This window comes from Eumetopias jubatus, unplaced genomic scaffold (genome assembly GCF_037043125.1).
Source record: "Eumetopias jubatus isolate StellerSeaLion01/CBP00866 unplaced genomic scaffold, mEumJub1_p1.0 scaffold_4, whole genome shotgun sequence".
NCBI lineage: Eukaryota > Metazoa > Chordata > Mammalia > Carnivora > Otariidae > Eumetopias > Eumetopias jubatus.
The window spans coordinates 124,773,615-124,795,336 of record NW_028274810.1 but is presented as its reverse complement, the minus strand read 5'-3'; the positions used below and the strand labels follow the sequence as shown (position 1 = coordinate 124,795,336).

The following is a 21,722-nucleotide window of genomic DNA, read 5'->3' as shown; positions in this document are numbered from 1 at the left end:
AATGGCAAAAGAGATCCCAAAAGGCTGTTTCTAAACAACCTCTTAACCTTTTCCAGTATTTTTTTAAAAGATTTTATTTATTTGACAGAGAGAGCGTGAGCGTACAAGCAGGGGAAGGGGCAGAGGGTGAGGGACAAGCAGACTCCCCGCTGAGCAGTGAGCCCGATGTGGGACGATCCCAGGACCCTGAGATCATGACCTGAGCTGAAAGCAGACTTTTAACCGACTGAGCCACCCAGGTGCCCTTTCCGCTCCCCCCCCCCCATATTATTATTAGAGGATAATGATGTTTATTCCTTGTGTGATGCTTACGTACTTTGTTTTGGTTATCTTTGACATATAGAAGTTTACATTCATAGCTTTTGCATAACCTGATTTACAGGGTCTTCCATGCTCCCATATATGAAAATGTTCCTAGTATGTTATATGAAGCTTTCCTCCTATTGTCTCAACATCATTTATGAAATGTCTCTATCTTTGCTAATTCATTTACTAAATTACTATATAAACAAGAGTCTAATGGATTTTATTACATTAATTTCTCCATGCTGGCCCAAATTCCAGTTTTATTTCTAATTTTGTGGTATGCTTTAATATTTGGTGGGCCAAGAACCTTCTCATAGCTTTTTCAACATTTTTTTTTTTTTTTGGAAATTCAAGCACTTTTTCCTTCGACACTGAATTTTAGGATCCTACCTATTTTGCTGGGATTTTTACTGGAATTTGTGCCTCTTTCCCCTTTCTGGTGGCCTAGAAGTTATAGCCTGTATTTTTATTTTTTTACTGTTATAAGTTTTAACAGATATATCTAAGCTTTTTCTAGCAAACTGTAAGGTTAGTCAATACCTACATATCAGACAAAAATCTGAATGTGTGTTTACTTCTTAACTCTCCTTTGCTATGTCCTTCCTGCCATTATTAAATTCAGACCAAGACCAACTTAGTTTCACATTTCTTAAAAAATTTTTTCTAGGGCGCCTGGGTGGCTCAGTTGGTTAAGCGACTGCCTTCGGCTCAGGTCATGATCCTGGAGTCCTGGGATCGAGTCCCACATCGGGCTCCCTGCTTAGCAAGGAGTCTGCTTCTCCCTCTGACCCTCTTCCCTCTCATGCTATCTCTCATTCTCTCTCTCTCAAATAAATAAATAAAATCTTAAAAAAAAATTTTTTTTTCTATCACAATTTTGTGACAATAAGTTTTACTGTTTTCTTTGTTCACTGCTTCTTATATGCCACTTCTACAAAATAAAAATCCAAGAGAATAATCCTTTAATAATTAGTTCTTTCAGTCAAGGGTTTATGGGTAATAGTTTCTTAGGCATGGCATATTCAAAACTGTCTTTGGGGTGCCTGGGTAGCTCAGTTGGTTAAACATCTGACTCTTGATTTCGGCTCAGGTCATGATCTCAGGGTTGTGAGATCGAGCCCTGCATTGGACTCTGCACTAGGCAAGAAGCCTGCTTAGGATTCTTGCCCTCTTCCCCAGCCTCTCTCCCTAAAAATCTTTGTTTTGTTCTCTCACTCAAATGCTTACTTTGTTGAGAAGAAAATTAAGAGTTTAAAATTATTTTCCTTCAAAACTCTGGAAATAGGGATGCCTGGGTGGCTCAGTCATTGGGCATCTGCCTTCAACTCAGGTCATGGTCCCAGGGTCATGGGATCGAGCCCCGCATTGGGCTCCCTGCTCCGTGGGAGGCCTGCTTCTCCCTCTTCCTCTGCTTGTGTTCCCTCTCTCATTGTGTCTCTGTCAAATAAATAATAAAATCTTTAAAAAAAAAAAAAAGATTCTCTCTCTCTCCCTCTGCCACTCCCCACCTCTAAAATAAATAAATCTTAAAAACAAAAACAATAACAAAAACCTCTGGAAATAAATATTGCTCACTTGTCTCCTTAGTAGCTAGTGTTACCAATGGGAAGGTAGAAGCAATTTTTCAGTCCTTCCTAGTAATATTTTTTCTCTCAGTAGATTTTAAAATTTTCCTCTGTACTTCTGACATCCTGAAATTTTATCTAGATGTGGGCCTTTTTATTTTTTTAATTTAATTTAATTTATGTTATGTTAGTCACCATACAGCATTAGTTTTTGATGTAGTGTTCCGTGATTCATTGTTTTTGTATAACACCCAGTGCTCCATGCAGTACGTGCCCTCCTTAATACCCATCACACTTAGCCAACCCATCCCCCCACCCCCTCCCCTCTAGAACCCTCAGTTTGTTTCTCTGAGTCCATAGTCTCTCATCGTTCGTCTCTCCCTCCAATACCCCCCATTTCCTTCTCCTAGTGTCCTCCCTGCTATTCCTTATGTTCCACAAATAAGTGAAACCATATGATAATTGACTTTCTCTTCTTATTTCACTTAGCATAATCTCCTCCAGTCCCATCCATGTGGATGTAAAAGTTGGGTATTCATTCTTTCTGATGGCTGAGTAATATTCCACTGTATATAGGGACCACATCTTCTTTATCCATTCATCTGCTGAAGGGCATCTCGGCTCTTTCCACAGTGTGGCTATTGCGGACATTGCTGCTATGAACATTGGGGTGCATATGGCCCTTCTTTTCACTACATCTGTGTCTTTGGGGTAAATACCCAGGAGTGCAATTGCTGGGTCATAGGGTAGCTCTATTTTTAATTTTTTGAGGCACCTCCACACTCTCTTCCCAAGTGGCTGTACCAACTTGCATTCCCACCAACAGTGTATGAGGGTTCCCCTTTCTCCACAACCTCTCCAACATTTGTTGTTTCTTGCCTTGTCCATTTTTGCAATCCTAACTGGTGTAAGGTGGTATCTCAGTGTAGTTTTGATTTGAATTTCCCTGATGGCTAATGATGATGAACATTTTTTCATGTGTCTGTTAGCCATTTGTATGTCTTCTTTGGAGAAGTATCTGTTCATGTCTTCTGTCCATTTTTTTTACTTATATTTTTTGGGTGTTGAGTTTGAGTTCTTTATAGATCTTAGAAATCAGTGCTTTGTCTGTAGTCATTTGCAAATATCTTCTCCCATTCTGTGGGTTGCCTCTTTGTTTTGTTGACTGTTTCCTTTGCTGTGCAGAAGCTTTTTATCTTGATGAAGTCCCAAGAGTTCATTTTTGCTTTTGCTTCACCAGCCTTTGGAGATGTATCTTGAAAGAAGTTGCTGTGGCCGATGTCAAAGAGGTTACTGCCTATGTTCTAGGATTTTGATGGATTCCACTGTCACATTGAGGTCTTTCATCCATTTTGAGTTTATCTTTGTGTGTGGTGGTAGAGAATGGTTGAGTTTCATTCTTCTGTATATAGCTGTCCAATTTTCCCAGCACCACTTATTGAAGAGACTGTCTTTTTTCCATTGCATGTTTTTTCCTGCTTTGTTGAAGATTATTTGACCATAGTGTGGAGGGTCCATATCTGGGCTATTCTGTTCCATTGGTCTATATGTCTGTTTCTGTGCCAGTACCACGCTGTCTTGGTGATCACTGCTTTGTAATATAGCTTGAAATCAGGCAACGTGATGCCCTCAGCTTTTTCTTTTTCAACATTTCCTTGGTGATTCGGGGTCTTTTCTGATTCCATACAAATTTTAGGATTGTTTGTTCCAGCACTTTGAAAAATGTCATTGGAATTTTGATCAGGATGGCATTGAAGGTATAGATTGCTCTGGGTAGCATAGACATTTTAACAATGTTTATTCTTCTGATCCATGAGCATGGAATGTTTTTCCATCTTTTTGTTCTTCAATTTCTTTTGTGAGTGTTCTGTAGTTCCTAGCGTGTATATCCTTTACCTCTTTGGTTAGGTTTATTCCAAGGTTATTTTACGGTTTTTGGTGCTATTGTAAATGGAATCGTTTCTCTAATTTCTCTTTCTACAGTTGCATTGTTAGTGTATAAGAAAGCAACTGATTTCTGTGCATTGATTTTGTATCCTGCCACATTACTGAATTGCTGTATGAGTTCTAGTAATTTGGGGGTGGAGTCTTTTGGGTTTTCCACATAAAGTATCATGTCATCTGCAAAGAGAGAATGTTTGACTTCTTTGCCAATTTGAATACCTTTTATTTCTTTTGGTTGTCTGATTGCTGTTGCTAAGACTTCTAGTACTATGTTGAACAACAGTGGTGAGAGTGGGCATCCTTGACGTGTTCCTGATCTTAAGGGAAAGGTTCTCATCTTTTCCCCATTGAGGATGATATTCACTGTGGGTTTTTCATAGGTGGATTTTATGAACTTGAGGAATGTCCCCTCTATCCCTATACTCTGAAGAGTTTTAATCAGGGAAGGATACTGTGTTTTGTCAAATGCTTTTTCTGCATCAATTGAGAGGACCATATGGTTCTTCTCTCTCCTTGTATTAATGTGTTCTATCACACTGATTGATTTGCGAAATGTTGAACCACCCTTGCATCCCGGGGATAAATCCCACTTGGTTGTGGTGGATGATCCTTTTAATGTATTGTTGGGTCCTATTAGCTAGGATTTTGTTGAGGATTTTGGAATCCATATTCATCAGGGATATCGGTCTGAAATCCTCCTTTTTGATGGGGTCTTTGCCTGGTTTGGGGATTAAGGTAATGCTGGTCTCACAGAATGAGTCTGGAAGCTTTCCTTCTGTTTCTATTTTTTGAAACAGCCTCAGGAGAATAGGTATTATTTCTTCTTTGAGTGTTTGGTAGAATTCCCCAGGGAATCCATCAGGCCTTGGACTCTTGTTTTTTGGGAGGTTTTTGATCACTGCTTCAATCTCGTTATTGGTTATTGGCCTATTCAGGTTGTCAATTTCTTCCTGTTTCAGTCTTGACAGTTTCCAGATTTCCAGGAAGGCATCCATTTCTTCCAGGTTGCTTTATTGGCATATAGTTGTTGATAATAATTTCTAATAATTGTTTCTATTTCCTTGGTGTTAGTCATGATCTCTCCCCTTTCATTCATAATTTTATTAATTTGGGTCCTTTCTCTTTTCTTTTGGGTAAGTCTGGCCAGTGGTTTATCGGTCTTATTCTTTCAAAGAACCAGCTTCTAGTTTCATTGATCTGATTTACTGTGTTTCTGGTTTCTAATTCATAGTCTCTGCTCTAATCTTAATTATTTCTCTTCTAATGCATGGCTTAGGCATCGTCTGTTGCTTTTTCTCTAGTTCTTTACAGTGTAAAGTTAGTTGGTGAATTCTGGGTTTTTCTATCTTTTTGAGTGAGGCTTGGATGGCTATGTATTTCCCCCTTAGGCCAGCCTTTGCAGTATCCCATAGGTTTTGGACCAATGTGTTTTCGTTCTCATTTGTTTCCATGAATTGTTTAAGTTCTTCTTTGACTTCCTGGTTGACCCAAACATTCTTGAGCAGAGTGGTCTTTAGTTTCCAAGTGTTTGAATTTTTTCCAAATTTTTTCTTGTGATTGAGTTCCAGTTTTTTAAAAAGATTTTTACATATTTATTGAGAGAAAGAGAATGATAGAGAGCATGAGAGGGGTGAGAGTCAGAGGGAGAAGCAGACTCCCTGCTGAGCAGGGAGCCCGATGCGGGACTTGATCCCACGACTCCAGGATCATGACCTGAGCCAAAGGCAGTCGCTTAACCAACTGAGCCACCCAGGTGCCCTGAGTTCCAGTTTTAAAGCATTATGGTCTGAGAATATGCAGGGAATAATCTTATTAATCTTTTGGTATCATTTGAGACCTGATCTGTGACCCAGTATGTGGTCTATTCTGGAGAAAGTTCCGTGTGCGCTCGAGAAGAAGGAACATTCTGTTGTTTTAGGGTGGAATGTTCTCTCTCTATATATCTATGAGGTCCATCTGGTTCAGTGCGTCATTCAAAACTCTTCTTTGTTGATTTTCTGCTCAGTTGATCTGTCTATTGCTGAGAGTGGAGAATGGAGGTCTCCTACAATTAATGTATTATTATCAATATGACTATTTTGGTTAACAATTGGCTTATGTAGACGGATGCTCCCATGTTGGGGGCGTAGATATTTACAACTGTTAGATCTTGTTGGATAGACCCTTTAAGAATGATATAGTGTCCTTCTGTGTCTCTAACTACAGTCTTTAAAATCTAATCTGTCTGATATAAGAATTGTTACCCCAGTTTTCTTTTGAGGTCCACTGGCATGGAAGATGGATCTCCATCCCTTCACTTTCAGTCTGGATGTATCTTTAGGTTCAAAATGAGTCTCTTGTAGACAGCATATGGATGGGTCCTGTCTTTTTATCCAATCTGCAACCCTGTGCCGTTTTATGGGAGCATTTAGGCCATTCACGTTGAGACTGATTATTGAAAGATATGAATTTATTGTCATCATGTTGCCTGTTAAGTCCTTGTTTCTATAGATTGTCTCTGTAGATTTCTGTTCTATATCACTCTTGGGGTCTTTCTCCTTTTATAGAACCCCCTTAATATTTCTTGCAGGGCCGGCTTAGCGGTCACATATTCTTTCAGTTTCTGCTGGTCTTGGAAGCTCTGCATCTCTCCATCCATTCTAGATGACAGCCTTGCTGGGTAAAGTATTCTTGGCCGCATGTTCTTCTTGTTTAGTACTCTGAATATGTCTTGCCAGCCCTTTCTGTCTTGCCAGGTCTCTGTGGATATGTCTGACCAGTTATTCTGATGTTACTCCCTCTGTACGTAAGGAATCTCTTCCTCCTAACTGCCCTTAAGATGGTTTCCTTGGTTCTAAGATTTGAGTTTTACTATTACATGCTGCGGCATTGGCCTGTTTTCCTTGATCCTGGAAGGTGTCCTCGGTCTCTAAGACACGAATGTTTGTTTCATTCCCCAGATTAGGTAAATTCTCAGCTATGATTTGCTCAAATATATCTTCTAGTCCTCTCTCTCTCTCCACCCCTTCAGGACCCCAATAATTCTGACATTGGAATGTCTCATGGTGTCACTTCTTTCTCTGATTTCATGGATTCTGAGTTGTTTCTCCCTGGCCTCCTCTTTTTCCTTCTTGTCTATCAATTGGTCTCTAGATCACTAATTCGTTCTGCCTCGCTTACCCTATTAGATTATCTAGGTTAGATTGGATCTCATTGATGGCATTTTTAAGTTCTGCCAGTTCAGCTTTCATTACTGCCCTTAGAGACTCTATGTTGCCATTAATCGATTTCTCCATTCTAGCTACTGTCTTCACAACTGCTACCCTGAATTCCATCTTTGACACCTTGGTTCTATCTGTATCCATTTGTAAATCTGTGGCAGAAGTCACAGTCTCTGAGTCTTTCCTATTTTGGGGGTTCCTCCTCCTAGTCATTCTGTTGAGGGGTGGTTGAGGGAATGTACGGAGTCCAAATTATTGACCACAACCCAAGCAAGATGCATCTGTTTTATAGGGACTTTAGGGTTGTTGACCTCTTGTTCTCCCAGCCTGTCTTCTGGGGGAGGGGCCTGCACGCTGTTACTCAGGCAACCCTGTTTGGGCAAGAGTTGCCCTGCTCCCTGTGGGGGGGGGGATGGGCTCAGTGAAAACCGGTTTGGGGGGGCTTTTGTTCTCTGGCAGCTTTCTGTGTCTCTTCTGAGAGTCAGAGCAGAAGAGATCTTTTCCAACCCTCTGCCTCAGAGGAGAGAGATGGCAGTCAGTTCTTCAGTGAGCTCTGCAGGCCACACTATCTCCGTTTCTGTGCAGTGTCCTGGGTTGCGTGCCCCTCAGCAGCGCTCCAAGTCCTCCCCTCCAGGTTGGGGCACTTCTCTGCCCTTTGTGCTTCTAAAACCGCCAGCCGCCCCCAGTTTGCATGCGTGGCCCCCGCCGCTCCAGGTTTCAGTCTGGGGGGGTTGCCCTAAAGTCCTTTCCCCGCCACTACCTCTCTGCGATCTGCGAGTCTGTGCCCTGTTCCCAGCATGGGAGGCTTTCGCTCACCAGTGGTGCAGAATCCCAACGGCTCCCTCCCCCTTTCTTTTATCTTCTGATATATGCCCGCGGAATCACAGCTCCCTGCTTCATACCAACCGCCTGCGACATTCTGTTTGTAGAGATCCCAGATACATCTTCTTACATCTCAGGCTGATTTCGTGGGTGTTCAGAGTGGTCTGGTAGATATCCAGCTCAATTCCGGGGACCAGCTGGAATAGGGTTCCCTACTCCTCTGCCATACTTTCCTCTCCGCTGGGCCTTTTTATATCCATCAGTTAGAACACAGAAACTCCTATATCTGAACTTAAGGTATTCTTTAACTCTACAAAAGGTTTTAGTATGTGACTATTTTCTCTTCTACATTTATTTTCTCTTCCCATAAGCCCATTAAATAGGTGTTAGTCCTGAACTGATCACCTCTATTTTAGCTTTTTTTCCTCCCTTTTCAAATCTCTGTCCTTTTGTATCATATACCATAAGAATTCCTTGTCTCATGATATTCCATCTCACTAATTGCTCTTCATGTGTGTCTACTCCTTTTCAAAAGCCTCATGGAGTTTTTTTTTTTATTTGGAGGGGAGCAGTTATTTCATTTAGAATATCTCCAATTGGTTCTTTTCTACAATAGTCTGTTGGTAATGCATGGATATGATTATTCATTGAGCGGTCTTTCTCAAATACTTACTTATAAGCTCATCTTTGCCTTTGAATTCTTAACTGCCCATAGATGCTTGTTCTGTTTATTCTAGCTTCTACTTCCAGTGATTATGAAGAAGCTAGTCTATCCTGGAAATAGAATGTACCTGTAATTTGCTTTCTGGGCAACAGGGTCTCCCCATTCTTCCTGATATTGGCAGCCATAGATAGTCACTGCTCTGACACATTAATCTTTGGGCCCACCCTCACTGCTCTTAGCTAAGGACGAACAACTCTTCTGATTGCTGCTTGGCATGGCCAGAAGTGAAGAAAGCCAGTTAACTCAAAGTTGTCCAAGGGCTCTTTCAATTCCTTCCTAGCACTGACTCAGAGCTAGAAACTATTCCCATCTTTCAAAGTAGTCCTCTCATGCACATGCTTTGAACTGTGGTTACCCTCATCAATCTGATCCCCATTGCTTTTCTTCCATGGATTCATGAAAGTTTCTAATCTATTCATGACATTCTTTCTCATTTTTCCCATACTGCTGACTTGTTAAGTGCTCATGCATATAGGTACTCTGATTGCAGTTCTGATATGGACAATTTTTAATGCAATTTTTAATGTACCTCAAATGGTACACAGTGTTTTCATTTATTATATAGAACAATGCTACCTAGACAGTGTCACTGAACCACTAAAAGGCTCAAAGTGGACTTGTTTATTTGTATCCACATAAATTAGATTATTCATTTTTTAAAATAAACAATTCCTGGTCCTGTGCCCACTCCTCCCTACCATGCAGTATGGTACTGGGACTTTACCCAATTTACAATTATATCCTTAGGAAATATTACCCTAAGAAAACAGAGAAGCTATTCTTTAAAAAAAGATCTTTGAGTGCAGAATTCCCACATTCTTGATCAAGTTATCTTACATTAAGCTGACTGGTTTTTCAACCTCCCTAATTCCATATAAAGAATGCTCAGCTAGGGGCACCTGGGTGGCTCAGTCAGTTAAGCATCCAATGCTTGATTTCAGCTCAAGTCATGATTTCAGGGTTGTGAGATGGAGCCCTGTGTCAGGCTCCACGCTGGGTGTGGAGCCTGCTTGAGATTCTCTCTTCCCCTTCCCTTTTGCCCCTAGTCCCAACTCACACGTGCTCTCAAAAAAAAAACAAAACAAAAAAACACCCCAAAAAACAGAAAACAAAACAAAACACAACTCAGCTGGTTTGTCTTGTTATCAAGAGTATGAACTTATTATCTTTGTTTCAAACTTCAGAATGATTAACAAAGTTTTAACTGACTAGGAGTACAATAAGCCCAATGGTATAATGTGGCTACTAAATAGTAATTCTTCTTTACTCTGTTAACCAGAACACTGCTAGAGTAATTTATCCCGGGTACAACTTTTCAAAAGGAATATAACGATATTCAGGAGAGTGACTAGAATTTTGAAGAAACTAAAAATATGTGTCGTGTGGCAGAGCTTGCTATTATCAGGCCCACATCCTCTTCTTGGGCACACTGCTCTGTTACACCTCCTAGTCTCCCTTGCTGTTAGGAGGAGCCAAAGAGAACGGGACAGGAAACGATATACATCTTTCAGATCAGGCACATGAATGGGCCACTCCTTTCAGTGAGGTGGAATGAAAGCAAGCTGAAAGCTACATGATGAAAACGAGAAAGCTCTCTGAGCCCAAGTGTCTGGAACGACTTCATGGGGGAGGATAGGCCTGAATGTAGTCACCTGCGTAGTATAGTTAAGTGAGCAAGAAATAAACTTCTGTTGTATTAATAACACTAAGGAATATACCGTATCATAGAAGAAATGTTTAGTGTGAAAAAGCCTGGGTCAAAGTGGGGAGATACAAATCAACATAACAGAGGATTCAAATATATAAAGAGTTGTCGTGATGAAAATAGATTTGACAAGTTCTATATAGTACCTGGAAAACAGAGATTAAGATAAGGAAGCCCTTAAAAATAAGTTGATTTTTTAGGAATCAGAGCTAACAATGAACAGGGAAGAAAGTGTCTCAACAAAGCTGAAATATCCACATAAAGAAGTCAATATAAAGGAAGAGTCCAGAACTAGATTAACTAAACTAGAAGCCTTTGAGTCTGTAACATACACGTTTATTTCCCAGCTTATTCAACTTTCAGTTGAGTAATTCACAATCAACTATTAAAACAGAGCCATCAGGGACAACCTGATCTCATTTCCTTCCTTCTGCTCTTCACTCACTGTGCTCTGGCCACCCTGGTCTTGCTGTTTCTTCCAACACACCAAACACACTTTTGCTTCACGGTCTTTGCACTTGCTTTTCTTCTGCCAGGAAACCTTGCCCCTCAGATGCCCAACTGGGCTACTCACTGTCTTACTTTTTTCAGGTCTTTCCTTAAAAGTCATCTTCTTTTTTTTAAGATTTTATTTATTTATTTGACAGAGAGAGACACAGCGAGAGAGGGAACACAAGCAGGGGGAGTGGGAGAGGGAGAAGCAGGCTTCCCACGGAGCAGGGAGCCCGATGCGGGGCTCAATCCCAGGACCCTGGGATCATGACCTGAGCCGAAGGCAGACACTTGATGACTGAGCCACAATAGGCACCCCAAAAGTCATCTTCTTAGTGAGGCCTTGCCTAAGACTATTTAACATTATAACCCTATCACACTCTTTTGGTATTGCTTAGCTAAATTTTTATCCATAGCAATAGGTTATTATATATTTTATTTATTTTTCTCTCCGCCCCCCCAATTAAAATGTATGCCCTAGGAAGACAGAAATTTTTGTCTATATTTTTCAATGCTATATCCCCAGTATCTAGAACTATGCCTGTTAAAGAATAAGTACCCAATAAATATTAATTAAAATATCTGAATTTATCTTCCTACTCACATTCTTAAAAAAATGCAAACCAATTTTGTCAAAGGTATGGAAAAACTTATTCACACATAGAAGCCGATAATATGCTTATTATGTACTCTGACAATTGAAAGGTAGGAAAAAAAGTCTTACTTCATGTACTTTATATTCTGCTAGGAGAGAGAAAGGCAAAACAAATAAATAATGGCAGGTGGTGATAAGAACAAAGTAGAGTAAGGGAAAAGAGAGTGATGGGCAGAGGAGCTGATTGCTGTAATTGAGAAACTGATCAGGGAAGGCCTCTGAGAGGTGATACCTGGGCAGAGACCTGAGAAAAATAAAGAATCATGCCAGGCAAGTATCTAGAAGAGTATTCCAGGCAGAAAAAGCATGAACTTCTGTCACTGGTAGTTGCCTAAATAGGCACAAACTTGAAAGACAGTGATTTAGTGCCACCAAAAATTTTAAATGTGCATATTCTTTGATTAAGCTAAGGTTAATATACTTTTAGGAATGGATGCTAGAAAAATACACAAAGTAATGCTCATGTTAAATAAAACTCAAGGATGCTCACTCTAACAGTTCAACAGATAAAAACTAAACCACCACCAAAAGATCTATGAACAAGAATCTGGATAAATTTTTGGTACATCAAGACAATGGAAAAAACCATCCTACTTTTTAAAAGGAATGAGACTGTGTCCTGAAAAATACATTATATATATACATAAATACATTTTATATACAAACATAAAGCAAACTGCAGAATAGTATGCAATAGTATGTGTATATATATACATATACATTACACACACACACACACACACACACACAGCAAACTGCAGAATAGTATGAAACATATAACTCCTATTTTTTAAGAGAAAAAAGTATATAATGTAGCCCTACTATACACATACATATTTATACATACCATCCTGCCCAACAGGTCTATATACCAAATAGTTAACATGACATTTCTGATAAGAAAACTTTTCCATATCCTATTATTCACCTCTGTAGCACTTGGAAATTTTTACAATAAATTCTTAATAAGTCTCTTTCTAAGTAGAGTGATTTCTCCCCCTCAAATTACCTCTTCTGGGAGAGCAGAATGGGGTTTGTCAGAAGTTGCAAGTAATAAAACTGGAGCAAATGAAGGAATATTCTGTAACAATGTAGTAAATGTGGCTTTGAGTGTTGGTCCAACTATTTCCCACCACAGGTGGATATGAGGAACATATACTATACTTGGTGCTGTTCTCTTAGCTTCACGAATCACCTAGTAGAGAGGGAAAAAAAATTATATTTAGTTAAAGTCAGTACATTAGTAATGCTCACTTTATTAGTCTGGAACAACATTTAACTTCCTACAATTATCATATAAAACCCTCAAGTTTTTAAAATGCTTCGCCCAGTCTCATAATCCTATTTTTAAATGTTTTATGAAAGTCTCATTTGTAGGAAAACATGGTTGCTTCAAGCAATTAGAAAGAAAACAGCTTAATCAATCTAGAAGATTTGTGTTAAATATAAAAATATAAAACTTTTACATTTAAAAGATTTTAACATGAAAATAGCAAAAACAGAAGCAGCAGAAAATCTGAGCATAAACCACATAGCAGTTAGTGTTTTAAGTACTTTATTCACTTAATTCTCACACCAGCCACACAAGGTAAGTACTATCATTACTTCCATTTTGTACATGGGGAAAACAAGGTAGAGATCTAACAACTTCCCTAAGGTCACACAGATATTAAATGGTGGAAATGTGACTTAAATCCATACTCTTTAATGACTAGGCAATTACATATAGTTCTATTTCATAAACCTGGAGTTAGAAATCAGAATGACAAGAAAACAGTTCAAGAAGGATAAGGCAATTCCAGATTGTGCCTCTGGAAGACTGCATTCTCTTACAGCTTATTTGGACAACAATGAATTACCTGGGCACACGTTTCTTCAGGAGATGTTGCACTGACTCCAAAAAGAACAGGAATGTCTAATGTATACACTGCAAATTTTTCCAAAGCATGGATGACAGCTGGTGCCAAATGAGAACCTTGCCCAAAGCCTGGTTCTCCCACTATCAATATTCTTGGTCGAAAAGACATAGGTTGATAACATGCATTTCTGAAAGAAATTAGCTTTATCTTAGAAAAAGCAAAAATTTAAATTTTCCTCCCAAATTACCCATTTTTAACTCTCTTAAGGTAAAAATTTTGACTATGTGGGTGGCAATCCATAACAGCATGGTTCACGTGGTTTTTGGAAAGTATCAACCACCACAGATTTTAGGAATACTTTATATAGGGAAATTTCTACTACAGTGACAACTGTAATGATAAAAATATTTGATGTTTTAACTTAAAAAAAAAGATCAGTTAGCATCTTTTATCTTTTTCAACCACCGTCTTTTAGTTTTAGGGAATTCACACACCAAAAAATTATATATATTCATTTGCAGGAGAAATATATACCTATTCAAGTGAAGAAAATTAAAATTTTCTTTTGCCTTAAAGGATTTTTGAGAAAGCCCATTCTCATATACAGATGGAATATCATCATCACTGTATGCCAAGTCACTTTCTAGCAGAGGACATGAAATATCTATAAAACAAAAAAATTGCACATTAGTAACTTTTCTGGATTGCAAAGCAAATGTTTACCTAATGCTCTGGTTAGCAAATCAATGTAAATGAAATGTACAAGAGATTTTTTAAAAATCAAAAATATCTATGTAGATATAAGTAACAAGTAAATACAAAAAGGCCATTTCAAACTTAAAACAGATTTAACTGAAGGCAATCTGTGAATCTGTGAAGTAAATTTCCTTCAAATACCCAGGCAAAGCATGACTAGATTCCTTTCAAGAGACTCTTTTTATTATTATTATTTAAAAGTTTTATTTGCTTATTTTGAGAGAGAGAAAAAAAGAGCGCACGTGGGAGCAGGGGGTAGGCAGAGAGAGAGGGAGAGAGAAACTCAAGCAGACTCCGCGCTGAGTGTGCAGAGCCTGACACAGGACTTGATCCCAAGACCCACCACAAGATCACAACCTAAGCTGCAACCAAGAGTCAGATGCTCAACTGACCGCGTCACCCAGGCGCCCTGAAGAGGCTCTTTTCTAAAGAAACATTTCTGGGATGTATAAAACATTTAGCTTTATGATTATGAAAACTAACTTTAAATGGCCAATCAAGTTGCATACCTGAATCCAATGCTTTATTTGTTCTGATTTCTGCATGTGGAAATACTCTCTGCAGGGCTTCTAAGATCTTGTGAACGGTGCTTTGCAGGAGTGGTTTCACAACAGTGGACAATGCCTGCCCAGGTGATGTCACAGCTCTTTGGGCAGCTGGTATCATCTTTTGCATAGCTACCTCAAAATCCTTAGCTGAGATGTTAATTGAAGAGAGATCCAACTGTAGTTTCTCACTAGTAGTATAGATTTGTGGGTAGCGTCGACGCAGAGCACATAAAGCAGCCTCAGAGCATATTGACTTAATATCTGCACCACAGTATCCTATGCAAGGTAACCAAAAAATTTTAAAATGTAAAGCATCACCCTAATAGCATGACCATGGCTGAAAGAAAATTAAAACTTAACCTAGCAATATAGTAGGAAAATATTTAAAATAAGGCTAAAAATCTCTCATTCACCCAGTGAACTTATAATGGTAGTAATAACCACTGACAAATCTATCAACTTTTGCAAGTGAAATGTACAAACACTAAGTATAGCATAGCATTCAAGAACAAGAGTTTTAAAATCAGACAGACCAGGGTCAAATTCCATTTTATCATTTACAACATGTATGATCTTTGGAGAAGCATTTATGCTCGCTCAGCCATTTCTACATCTGTAAAATAGGGATAATACTACCTACTTCACAGGACTGATGTGAGAATTTCTTGAAATAATATATGTAGAATGCTTAACAGAATGACTAGAAAAATGTGAACAGCAAAAGATGGCTATTTTTTTTTAAATATTTTATTTATTTATTTGAGAGAGAGAGAATGAGAGATAGAGAGTACGAGAGGGAAGAGGGTCAGAGGGAGAAGCAGACTCCCTGCTGAGCAGGGAGCCCGATGCAGGACTCGATCCTGGGACTCCAGGATCATGACCTGAGCCGAAGGCAGTCGCTTAACCACCTGAGCCACCCAGGCACCCAAAAGATGGCTATTATTATTGTCTAACTTTGCTTTCAAATTCTGCAACAGCCAATTCATCAAATATCTCTATTCAATATCCAGGATTTTGTAAGAAGAAAACATGCCACAAATAAGAGATTAGAAACATATAACCTGTATTTTTTTAAACATAATGTTGCAAGACTACAACTTGTTTCATCTCTGAAATGCATGCATTTTATCTTTTAATGCCTAAAGCAATGTTTACCAACACAGTTTTCTGCTAGTTCTTCTAGAAATATGTCCAGTGGTTTAGGATTCCAATCCCTTGTGTGAATCTTAAGAATTTCTTTTCGAGCCTACAAGTAAGAACAATTTAACATTTTTAATAATAAAGTGTTACTCAGATGTGAATAATTTCAATTTAAAATAATTTTATCTAAAATCATAAAGAAATCAGTTTATTATATATCAGTCTATAAATCAGTCTATTACAATAAAAAAATATGAAACACTAAAAAAGAAAGGAAAAAGATGTATTTGTAAGCATTTAAGTTTATGTTAAAGAAGATACGCATTTATAGTGCTCAAGTTCTAGTCACCATAAATGTGTACGAAATTAAATAACAATGAGACTAGTGTTCATTCTGGTACGTATTAAAAATTGTGTTTTTTTAAAGATTTATTTATTTATTCCAGAGAGAGAGAGCACCAGTAGGGAGAGGGGCAGAGGGAGAGAAGCTGACTCCCTGCTGAGCACAGAGCCTGATCTCATAACCCTGAGATCATTATCTGAGCTGAAATCCAGTTGGATGCTTAACCAGCAGAGCCACGCAGGCGCCCCAAGAATTGTTTTTAAGAGTACTGACAGCCCTACTCATATTTCCCTGCTTGGTTCTCAAAAGATTAAGCAGCTTTAAAATAACTGGGTAGGATTATATGGTAGTATCCATGAAAAAGCCAATGTTAATAAATTGACTGAGGACTGACTATTCATTAGGCCACATGTTCTGAAGCAAAATAAAGTTGTATGGTAACAACCAAAGGCTATGTTCAAATTGAGAATTTTTTTTTTTTTTTTTTTAAAGATTGACTGATTTTAGAAAGAGAGCAAGAGCACATGAGTGGGGGAAGGGGCAGAGGGAAAAGGGATGAGAGAATCTCAAGCTGACTCTGAACTGAGCCTGGAGTCCGTTGCAGGGCTTGATCTCACGACCCTGAGACCATGACCTTAGCCAAAATCAAGAGTCGGATGCTTAACTGACTCTGAGCCACCCAGGCGCCCCTCAAATTGAGAAAATTTTAAGAGTATTTTTAGGGAAAGCATTATTTTATTTAAAAAAAAAAAAGAATAAAAAAAATCCAACTTCTTTTCTTTAAATAAAATAATGCTTCCCTAAAAATACACACATATATATTTGGATGTTAATCACATATGACTTTTGCTTCAGAGCATACAAAACTCAATCTTCAAATTTTCACTGTGCCAAGATTTGTCCATGATATGGGCAACATATTCTGTCAAAATCTGAATAATGTTAAATTCCTACATCTTTGTCAGGTAGGCTGAAAAGGAATTCTCTGTCAAAGCGACCAGGCCTTCGCAAAGCAGGATCGATAGAATCCAGTCTGTTGGTTGCACCAATGACCACAATTTCTCCTCTGCTGTCCAATCCATCCATAAGAGCTAGCAGGGTGGAAACAATGGAACTAAATGTAAAGATAAGAGAGAAGAGATTAAACATATGATGCTAAATATATATTATTTCTTCTTTTGCTAAGATTTAATAAACATGTAAACAAATTTTCTCAGGGCATGTCATTACTTCCAATAGATTTAAAAACTGTAAACACATTAAATGGCATAGAGATTAAAATCAATGAAAAACATAAATGGCCTTTAGAATGCCACAAATGGATCCTGGAATACATTTCGTAAAGCAAAAGGATACAACATCAAAAAAAAAAAAAAAAAAAAAAAGGCAGACAAACTGTATCTAAAAAATGCTCCACTGTATACACATTATCAAAGAACTCCCAAATAAAATAGAATACAAATAAAGCATAAAAAGTAGAACTTTATGTTTTAATTATGGATAGAGACTAAAACAATCTCCCTATCTTCATCACCCACTTTCTTTCCTTTTTTTTTTTTTTAAGTTTATTTATTTGTCTCCACACCCAACGTGGGGCTTGAACTCATGACCCCGAAATCAAGTCGTGTGCTCTTCAGACTCAGTGTCCTTTTTTGACTTAATCCAATAGTTTTTTGAGAAAAAAACCCAAAAAACTTCACACAGATCACATAATCCATACACATTTCATATTAAATACTTAATGTATTTATATCTAAGGGCTTTGCAAAACTCCACAGTACTAGGACACCAATGGAAATGACAATAAGCCCTTAATATCACCTGATATTTAATTTTCCTGATTTTTTCAGAATATCTTTTTTCATTTCATTCTTTTTTTTTTTTTTTTAAAAGATTTTATTTATTTATTTGAGAGAGAGAGACACAGCAAGAGGGAACACAAGCAGAGGGAGTGGGAGAGGGAGAAGCAGGCTTCCCGCGGAGCAGGGAGCCCGATGCAGGGCTCGATCCCGGGACCCTGGGATCATGACCTGAGCCGAAGGCAGCCGCTTAACAAGTGAGCCACCCAGCTGCCCCATTTTACATTTCATTTTTTTAAGCCAAGACCCACACACTGCACTTGGTCAAATGTCCCTCAAATCCTTAACGGTTCCCATCAAATCTTCCTTTCTTTTTATTCCTTCCTGCCATTTATTTGTTGAAGAAACTGGGTCATTTGCCTTGTAAAATTTCCTTCCTACATTCTGGATTGGGCTGCTTGCTTCCTGATAGGATCATTTAACCTGTCCTCTATCTTTCACACTTCCTATGAACTGGCAGTTAGATCTAGAAGCTTAACAGATGCAGGCTGAAATACTTGGGATAGCATATATCATAGGAATATACCATGTACTTGTTATTGTATATGCAAGAGGCACATAATGCCAGTTTTTCCTTTAAGATTAGGGGACTGGGTTTAGGTGAGGTGTTATCAGTTTACTACATTCATCATAAACTTCACTATCAACCTTTTTACCTGTTTTTACATCTTAGTTCAGGGTTTCTCAATCTTGGCACAATTAATATTTGGGTCAGATAACTCTTTATTGTACAGAGCTGTTCTTTGCACCGTAGGATGTTTTACAGCGTCTGTGGTCCTCACCCACTAGATGCCAGTAGTGGACGGTCCACCTCCTCTAATTTGTGACAATCAAAAATGTCTCCAGACATTTGTCCCATGTGGGAGGAGGGGCAAAATCCACTCCCAGTTGAAAACCACGGGTCTAGATCCACTATTTGCGAAATGGTGATTTTTCTATTTCAATAATTTTCCTTGCATTTATAAACTATGATTTTCCTATAAAGAACAATGTTACTCCTTCAATTATTTAAATTACTCTGAATCATGGCCTGAATCATAGTTACAGGACAGGAAAAAGAAATGCTTGATGCATTTTCTTTATCAATTTTCAGAGTAATGAGTCACTATTTTAGCATCCTCTGGAGTGACCAATTAGGTTTTTATTTAAAAAAATCATTAAAAACTGACAGTTCTTATGTATTTGATGCACTTCACTCTGTTGTAGTCATTTTTGATGCTCAAATTATCCCATCTTTGGCCAATAGAAACTCCTTCAAAACTGACTATGTCATTCTGATGTGACTCCGGTAGTTTCTGATTGCTTCCTTGCTTCCAGGCATTACATGATATTCCAGGCTTATCTTGCTTATTTCCAGACTTATTTCCAATACCCACCATCTCTCCTAAGAGCCCTAGTATTTAGAAAACACATTTTGGGTGCCAGGGGTACGAATTTTACTGGATTGTAATAGCTTCTAGGCCTTTTAAAGTATCCAGAGCTAGAAACTATTTTTTTTTTAATTCATTGTGAGTTCATACTGATACTCCCAATTCAAAGTAAAGATTTTAAGGTTTTGAGATTCTTTTTTTTTTTTTAAGATTTTTATTTATTTATTTGATAGAGAGAGACACAGCGAGAGACGGAACACAAGCAGGGGAAGTGGGAGAGGGAGAAGCTGGCTTCCCGCTGAGCAGGGAGCCTGATGCGGGGCTCGATCCCAGGACCCTGGGATCATGACCTGAGCTGAAGGCAGATGCTTAACGACTGAGCCACCCAGGTGCCCCAAGATTTTAAGGTTTTAACTTATTTTACATTTATATCCTCTTTCTCTTAGGCTAAAAATCGTATTTTCTAAGGCATTCACAACCTTGCTAATTTGCATTATCTTATCGTATTATTACTACTAAATAAAAAAACACAGTTTAATTATGTAACTTTTAAAAATGCTTAATTTAACAAAAATATTTATACTCAGATTGTTTAAGTCTTTGGTTAAAAAAAACAAAAACAAAACTTGCACCCACTAAGTTTCATATATATATATATATATATATATATGTATATATACATATACACACACACACATATATATATTTATATGAATGAAAATAGCGACCTGGTTTTCCCAATACCATTTATTGAAGAGACTGTCTATCCTATATTCTTACATACAATTAGTCTCCATTGCATATTTCTGCCTCCTCTGTCACAGATTAATTGACCCTATAACGTGGGTTTATTTCTGGGCTATTGTAAATAATGCTGTAATAAACATAGAGGTACATATATGTTTTTGAATTAGTGGGGTTTGGGGGAGGGTAAATAACCAATAGTGGAATTATTGGATTAAATGGGGGGTATTTTTATTTTTTAACCTTTTTTTTTTTTTTAAAGATTTTATTTATTTGACAGAGAGAGACACAGCGAGAGAGGGAACACAAGCAGAGGGAGTGGGAGAGGGAGAGAAACAAGCTTCCCGCCAAGCAGGGAGCCCGATGCGGGGCTCGATCCCAGGACCCCAGGATCGTGACCTGAGCTGAAGGCAGACACTTTATGACTGAGCCACCCAGGCACCCCTATTTTTTAACTTTTTGTGGAACCTCTGTACTATTTTCCATAGTGGCTGAACCAGTTTACATTCTAAGTGACAGTGCATGAGGGTTTTCTTTTCTCCACATCCTTGCCAACACTTAACTATTTCTTGTCTTCTGATATTAGCCATTCTGACAGGTATAAGATGATATTTCACTGTGGTTTTGATTTGCATTTCCCTGATGATTAGTGATGTTGACCATATTATCCTGTTCTGTTAATCTATTTTTGTGCCAGTGCCATACTGTTCTGATTACCACAGCTTTGTAGCATATTCTGAAATCTGGGACTGTGATACCTCCAACTTTGCTCTTTCTCAGGACTGCTTTGGCAAACTTTGAAACTGGACCACTTTCTTACACCATTCACAAAAATAAACTCAAATGGAAAAAAGACCTAAATGTGAAACCAGAAACCATAAAACTCCTTAAAGAAAACATAGGGAGTTAATTTCCTGGATATTAGCCTTAGCAACATTTTTCTAGATGTGCCTCCTCAGCCAAAAGAAACCAAAGCAAAACTGAACTATTGGGAATACACCAAAATAAAAAGCTTTTGGAAAGCAAAGGAAGCCATCAACAAAACAAAAAGGCAACCCACTGAACAGAAAACGATATTTCCAAAAGATATATCTGATAAGGTGTTAATATCCAAAACATATAAAGAACTATACAACTCAACACCAAAAAACCCCAAATAATCTGGTTAAAAAATGGGAAGAGCACATTCTTTGAAAGAATAGACATCTTCCCTAAGAAGACATACAGATAGCTGACACATGAAAATATGGTCAACATCACTAATCATCAGGGAAATGCAAATCAAAACCACAATGAAATATCATCTTATACCTGTCAGAATGGCTAATATCAGAAGACAAGAAATAGTTAAGTGTTGGCAAGGATGTGGAGAAAAGAAAACCCTCATGCACTGTCACTTAGAATGTAAACTGGTTCAGCCACTATGGAAAATAGTACAGAGGTTCCACAAAAAGTTAAAAAATAGGGGTGCCTGGGTGGCTCAGTCATAAAGTGTCTGCCTTCAGCTCAGGTCACGATCCTGGGGTCCTGGGATCGAGCCCCGCATCGGGCTCCCTGCTTGGCGGGAAGCTTGTTTCTCTCCCTCTCCCACTCCCTCTGCTTGTGTTCCCTCTCTCGCTGTGTCTCTCTCTGTCAAATAAATAAAATCTTTAAAAAAAAAAAAAAGGTTAAAAAATAAAAATACCCCCCC

The 21,722-nt window shown here is 38.3% G+C and overlaps 1 protein-coding gene across 2 annotated transcripts in view; it reads right to left on the bottom strand.

Moving 5' to 3' along the window:
* The window catches only part of ATAD2 (ATPase family AAA domain containing 2), a 71,512-nt gene that overhangs the window by 12,915 nt on the left and 36,875 nt on the right, over positions 1-21,722 (bottom strand). For both annotated transcript variants that reach the window (XM_028105657.2, XM_028105658.2), the window contains exons 14-19: positions 17,014-17,173; positions 15,732-15,822; positions 14,538-14,852; positions 13,807-13,936; positions 13,273-13,459; positions 12,423-12,608 (exon numbers count right to left, since the gene is read on the bottom strand). In XM_028105657.2, coding sequence (XP_027961458.1) covers positions 12,423-12,608; positions 13,273-13,459; positions 13,807-13,936; positions 14,538-14,852; positions 15,732-15,822; positions 17,014-17,173 — 1,069 coding nt within the window. The remainder of the gene's footprint in view (positions 1-12,422; positions 12,609-13,272; positions 13,460-13,806; positions 13,937-14,537; positions 14,853-15,731; positions 15,823-17,013; positions 17,174-21,722) is intronic.